General features: G+C 50.9%; 1 protein-coding gene across 1 annotated transcript in view; it reads right to left on the bottom strand.

Moving 5' to 3' along the window:
* Positions 1-3,847: 3,847 nt before the first annotated feature.
* The window catches only part of LOC108554871 (protein bric-a-brac 1), a 169,358-nt gene continuing 166,072 nt past the window's right edge, over positions 3,848-7,133 (bottom strand). Inside the window, exon 4 of the mRNA XM_017910279.1 lies at positions 3,848-4,900. Coding sequence (XP_017765768.1) covers positions 3,848-4,900 — 1,053 coding nt within the window. The remainder of the gene's footprint in view (positions 4,901-7,133) is intronic.

The raw sequence follows: 7,133 nt of genomic DNA, 5'->3' as shown, positions 1-7,133 counted from the left end.
GGTAACCGGTGCCGTTTTCTCGCGGCTGACGACGAGTCGCGCGACGTGATCGCGTGTCCCCGGAAGTTGCGGAGTTCTGCGCGAAGTTCGCCGCGACGTGGGACCCATGCGGGTGAAGGATCGACTTGAACTTGGTACGAAACCGCGGACCAACTGGGGTCGTTTAGCCCTTTGCCTTCCACGTGGCGATGTTTCATCGAAGGGTGCTATTTTCACGTCGCGAAATGAACCAAATGATCGGGCAACAAGATTGGTCGAACAATCCGTGGATTCTCGGTCGAACTAACGAAATTATCGTTAACCATTCGTTACAACTCTACTTTGTGATCTTCGAATTACCACGTTATTTCTGAATCACACGAGCGATCCTACCACTCGACATAGACACTCGATACACCTTTGCTACCTATCCGAGTGCGCGATTGCGACTTTATATATGGTACAGTGAGAAGCATTTCGTTAAAGTTTGTAAAGAGTCAAGGATATTAATACTTCTTAATTATATATAGAGAGAAAAAAGCGTCTAAGCGGTAAAGGGGGTTAATATTCAAAAATACGCGACAAGGAGCCGTGGTAATTCAGAAACAACAACGGATTCGTGGCCAGAGGATCGTCCAGGTGGATTCTCAAAGGGCCAACGAACCTGCCAGCAGTTGCCGCTCTCGGTTTCAGGTTTGAGCAACGATCACGAAATCACAGCGTTCGCTAAAACGAGGCAAGTTGTGTACAAGAATAAAATATAGAAGAACCTTCTGTTTACGCATCCTTCACGGCTATCATATCCCACGATCCGGGGACAGGGGAACGTCGCGGGACGTCCCGCGTCGTCTATGATCGAGGTCGTCGGCGACCGAACGATCGCCATCATCGCCGGTCCTAGATTCCATCTATATCCATCGATCACCCGGACGACGAAAGATCGGCGCAAGCTATGCGGTAACTTTCACGAAAAGTAAACGAGACTTGGCACTGGGACGGCACGTTTGCAACAACGATCGCTGTAGATCTCATTACTTATCCTTAATTTAATGTCTATTTTAGAAGACGGAATAACGCGCCGAATAATTTAGCATCGGTCCAGGTGATCGATCCACGTTCCCAACGGTGGACGCACCGGGGTCCATGCGCGTCTATCCGCGGATCCATCTCTCTGGTCTGGTTCACCAGGTCGGATAGTTTAACCGGGGGTTCGTGAATAAGTTATAAGCGCGACGGTGAGCCCGGGGTTCGGTCGCAAACCCCGATCAGGGAACCGGACGGAAGTTGTTGGTCGATCTCGCGCGATCGACGGTCCAGCGTCCGATGGGAGATGAACGAACGCTACGAACGACTAACAAGTTTAAGTGTATTTTCGGCGACGAATTCTGTGCACAGGCTTCGAGGGTAGTTCGGGACTGGGTTTGGCTCGTGACGCAACCTACGAACTCGAGCCCACCTTCCCCGAACGAGCGAACGACGTGGCCCCGGCTTTGCGAGACCAGGTCCCATGAGAATGAGCCGGCACTCTCGTTCTGCGCATGCGCATAGATTCCCGCTGGACGATCTATCGTTATCGATGTATGTATATGCATGTATGTATATATATGCGTACACGTATCGGGGACATATATATATACACGTAGACAGCAGAATGGACAACATTGGCTAAGAAGAGGTTGCAAGGACCGTAGGGACCGTGAAAGAACACACGGTTCCTCTGCTTTGCGTCACGGCTGCAACGGAAAAACACACGCTTTATTGCTACGTCGCTAGGTTTAAAAAGGGTACACGGCTGGCTTTCCAAGGCACCGGCAACGCTTCCGGAAAGGACCTGGCGTCATTCGCGCCTATCCTTCGCTCTACCATATCCACCGTCTGAGCTCGTCGCTGCGCCCTTTGGACGGGAGACCTCGCTCTGCTGCGTCTTTCCGGCTTTCCCATTATTCCAGGATCCCCTCAGGCGTCCTTCGCCAACGGAATGCTATCTTTCGGGCCTTATCCGATCATTCGGAGCAGCTTCGTTGTTACGTGTAGAGATGACTATCCTCCGACACGATCTATCGCTCTTTTAGGCTATGAAAACGGTGTCTTCTTAACGGGGTAAGAGAAATTATACCGGTCGGATCATCGAGGATCATGCTGGTTCGATCCGTTCTCGCGTATCGTCTCTGTTCCTCGAGTTCTTGCTCCACATATGCCGGGCTCGCAGTTCGCTGTCAAGATGGCGAGCGTAAAGATGCAGGCACACGCTCATCCAGGCGAAATTGTGAAGCAAGAAAGCGCTCGTGACATTCGCAGTCCGTGTCGCGTCGTGGCCCTGAGTGGCTAATTAATTTCGGTGGAAGAATAGCGAACACGATTGTTTCTCGCGAGATGCCGCGAGGAATCCTCCACTAGCGTAGAATAGTCTCGGGTTACACGTGCAACGCAGATTGTATTCGTAACGAGGACCAAACGTTGCCTCCTGTTAATTAATTCCTGAAATTCAATATTTCCTGACATTCGAGCACTGGAATAGTCGAGCGATCGAGCAGTTTCTCTGATTTCTGTCAAATTCTGACAAATCTATCCTCTAACCGTGCAAACCGGGACTATGGTGTTCCTCCCTGCGTGATTCTCAAAGAAACATCACGTGTTCGTTTAAAGACATCATTCTTCAGGAATGTCGATTAATTTCTCCGATATTTCTCGAATAATTAAAAAGTCCAATTGTGCCAAATGTTCGAAGCGAGGACCAGACGCGCCATTTTATGGTATTCGATCGTATCGATGATCTAGATCATGCATGCGACGCACTAGGCTTATCTATATGGGGACTCTCCCGTCCAATTAGACACGGCGACTGGACCCAGACTGCATACGGAAGAATGATCGTTATCGCGTGCACTGTATAAAAATCGCATCGATTACGCTGACAGCTATTACGTGATGGCTCATCGGTGGTGCACGAAGACGAAGAAGACAACCGTCACCGTCGACGTTCGTCCGTCGCGTTCTTTGGTTTCGAATCCTTATCACAAGTTAGTCTCACTAACGTAACGCAGAAATCTTCCTCTATCCTCTTCCTCTGGTTCACTTCTGAATGTCGACTTCCTCGCAGTCTTCGTCTTCAGCCGTCGTCGTCGACGATTTCATTCTTCCTTTCTCTCTAATTGACTCGTCCCGATGGACACTCTCCTCTCCTCTCCTCTCCTCTCCTCTCCTCTTCTTTTCGGGACATTCTCGAACCTTGCTTCCCTTCGCTCGCGCACCGGATAGAGGTAAGAACTCGTGAAAAGTGGCAAGTTCAACGAACCTCGAAAGATGGATCCGAGGACATGTCCTCGTACGAATACTTAGTTTAATCGAACGGTATCTTAAAAATATGCCGATCTTCCGCATCCTCCGAAGTCCCCGACGGAGTTCCTCTCATTCGACCGGAGAAGAACGGGAATTTCGCGTGGACGAACATACTACCTTCGCTCTACGTTGACGTTCCTTCTGACCCTAAACGCTCGCTTCGTTCGAGCTAGCGAGTGTCTACCACTTTCTGTGTCACGGAAAGGGTGTCCCACGGAAGTGGTCCAGGAAGCACAGAGCTCGCAAGCATCGCGTAAGGAAAAGAGGATTCGTTTATCTAGATCGTTGTACCCGAGTGATCCGCAGTCGGACCCCGAAGCGCATACATGGAGCGAGGGTCGCCACAGCTAGCTATCATCCTAACTAAAAATCGCAACGACGCAAACCTCGTGACCCGGTGGCGACACCTCGCGCCTCGACGCCTCGTATTAGAAATCGGAATTCACCTGGACCACCTGGAACACCCTCCCCGATCTCTGCGAGACGCAGCAGCACCCGAGAACGTCCACGTATCGTCTAGCCTCGCGGCTTAACGCTGATGTATATGCGTGGTGAGATGCTTGGACAAGTAGTCCGCCCTGGCGAAGCATTTGCCGCACATCTCGCAGTGGTACGGCCTCTCGCCGGTGTGGATGCGGAGGTGCCTGGTCAGGTCGCTCTTCCCACCGAACGCGCGTCCGCAGAACAGACAGACGAACGGCCTTTCACCGGTGTGCTTTCGCACGTGGAGCTTCAGGTTCTCTTTGGACCGGACGCACTTACCGCAAAAGGGACAGGCGAAACGGCGCTCGCGCCTGTCAACCTCGTGGCTGCTGCGTGCCAGGCTGATCACAGGATCGGTCGCCTCTGACCGGTCGTCGTCCACCGCGTTGTCATCCGCGTCGCCGACCTCGCTGGTGCTGCCGCCACCCGCTGACCCGCTGTTGCCAGTCGGAGCCTCTGTCATCTGCACCTCGACAGCCTCGCCGGGGTTCTCGTGAACACTCGCCGTCTCCGAGACGCTCTCCTCGCGAGCGTTCTCGTTGAAGGTGCCTCTGGTCTCCTCCTCGCCCGGGTTGGTGGTGGTGTCGCTCCCCGTCTCTACCTGAGACGGTTCCCCGGTACTGGACACCTGGTCGCTCCTCTCGGCCGCTGCTGACACTGCCACCGCGCTACCCTGAGGCTCGGGAGCACGTTGCAGTCGCTCCAGCGCGTGGTTCAGCCGGTGCTTCTTGAACGACTTGAGATACCTGAACTGCATACCACAGACGTCGCAGGTGAACAGCTTGTCAGCCGGCAGACGGGCCCGATGGTTCTGCTCTCGGTGCTTCACGTAAGCGGATCGGTAGCGGTAGCGTTGGCCGCATTGCTCGCAGGTGAACGGCTTGTCGTCGCTGGCCTGGCCAGCGTGCTGCAGCAACGCGTGTCGTTCCAGCAACCAGGCGGAAGGAAACGTCGCCAGACAGACGCCGCAGCGACGCGCCAACCCCGCCAGACTGGCGAAACCGCCGTGACCTAGCAGGGAACCGCTTCCGCCGCCACCACCCGAGCGTTCCACAAGGGCACCCCAACCCCCTGCCTCCAAACCGAGGGCCAGCGACACCTGAAATTACCGTGGTCTGTTAGATGGAATTCGCATCGGCCCACTTGCCGATGGGGATGATTTTCTTGTGATCACCGATTGACAGGATTTAGGTGTATTCGGGTTTCACGAAAGTTTCGGTGGTGGGAAAATGTACGTTGCTTTCCCGATTGAGTAGATTCGAATTGGTGGACAGGGTGTCGAGAAAGTAAACGGATCTTTACGAGATGAGACATGTCTCCTCGCGCAAAGGATCCTTTAACGTCGCGATTTCTACGCGAGATTCTGCATCCTCGGATCGGTGAAGATCTATAGGGATACTGGACCGCGAAATTGACCTTGGTTTCCTCTAATTTTCTTAACGTTTCGTGACCTCGTGCTCGCTGAAAGCACGACCAGTTTCAAAGGAAGCTAGGAGGAAAGAGAAGGCGGATGAGGTCAATCTTTCAGTGTCCAATCCGAAAATGAGGATCGCGACAGAGATCGCGAAATTCTTGACACCCTGTGCACAGTGTCCTGGGCAAAGTTATAGATCCAAATCGGTAGAAGTGTTATACGAATCTCGTTAAACGAAATAGAACGGTGTCGAATGGTGCCTAGTTATTTGTGCTCGCGATTAAACATTCCGACTTTCTAAAATTCAACACGGAAACGAAAGCCTGTGTGCTTCCGAGTTAGACGCACCACGCGATGCTCCGCTCGAGACCGTTTCATGTTAATGAAATTTTTCCACCTCCTATCGATTCGAAATTACAGCTTGGCCCAGTTCCGCGGCGTGTACGAGAGGAAATAAATTCGGACGTGGCACGATGATAATGACTGGCGAAATAATAAGATCGTAACAATTACTGATCTAGAACCCGCGATTCCGATTCGAATAGGTGCGATTTAAATAAAAGTATGCTCTCTATCGCGATGATATCTCTCCTCGATTTACATATTATCTCGACCAGCAAGGAAGAAATGGAGATACGTAACTACGGTGAGTATACCAGCAGACACAGAGATGCAAAAGAAAGATGTGGAAATTATAATATAAGATTATAGAGAAAAGCATGCAGTGTTAATATATGTTAGAATACATATAAGAAACGGATAAAAGATTAGATTTTCAAAATAGGAGGAACTTACCAAGATTCACGCCCGCGCACGTGGGTACGCGAGTTACTCCTTCGCTTTATCACCCCTGACACACGGGACACCGAGGTGGCGGTGTGTAGTATACACGTCTCGACGTTTGTTAAGAACGTTCAAGTTAGATATCGAAATAACAGAAAACCAACGATCAGCGTGTATCTCTAACAAAACGATAATGAAATATCAGAGAAAGGAAATCGAAAGCGTTCCACCGTAAAAGGGAAGAGCATCGAAAGAAAAGGAGCAGAAGCCATTTTGAAGCTACACTACGGACGGCAACTGAACGGGCAGGTGTGAGTTGTACGGAAAAAGACATCAGGCTGAATGACCTATTGTTAACACAAACAGTTTGCAGCTTTTATTTCACAAATCGTTAATTTACAACTATGATATGCATTCGTTCGCCTAAGAACCGAAACAAAACGTCATTTTACACGAAACAAGGCGTAGTACCCATAATGATCAGAACGCGTGTCAACGTGGTTCAAGAGTCACGGACAAGTCTTTCTCTCCGATTTTTATTTGTTTCATCATATTTATCCCTCAACGTCGAGATCCTGCAATCACGCTCGCGCAAAGTGTCATCTCGAACATCACTTTGCCACGCTGTTAACCATCCTAACGTTCTATACACGCATACCATATTTTTCTCGTGTCTCGTATTTTTCCGTTCCTCCTTTCCCTCTCTTTCTCTCCGTGCTGAAACACGCAAGCCGCGACCGACAAGTTCCATCGCAAGCGAATCTCAAGTGAAGTCAACCTTGTTTCCATCCGACGCGGTCTCAACCGTCGATTCGCGCAGAGACGAACGTGTGTGTGTGTGTATATATATACTCTTCTCAACCCCCAGTTTCAGTTCGGCATTTCGAAATGTCCGCGAACGAGGAAAAAACTAAGCGCGGCTAGCAGAAAATTTCGACAATGGGGACTATTTGTCCCGATCTTCGCGTCTCGTTCTCCGAAATCGCAGCTCGAAAACGCGTCCTCGAGCACCGATGGACGATTGCGTGTTCTCACGAGCGGCGTACGGTCTGTGTCTGTGTCTGTATACCTGTACGTGTACGTGTGTATGAGAGCTTCTCGTTCTCTAGCGGATCTTTCGTGTGTACGCGTAGTC

This window comes from Eufriesea mexicana, unplaced genomic scaffold (genome assembly GCF_001483705.2).
Source record: "Eufriesea mexicana isolate 0111107269 unplaced genomic scaffold, ASM148370v2 scaffold89, whole genome shotgun sequence".
Classification (NCBI taxonomy): domain Eukaryota; kingdom Metazoa; phylum Arthropoda; class Insecta; order Hymenoptera; family Apidae; genus Eufriesea; species Eufriesea mexicana.
Note: the sequence above shows the minus strand (reverse complement) of the source record. Positions and strands in the feature narration are given on the sequence as shown.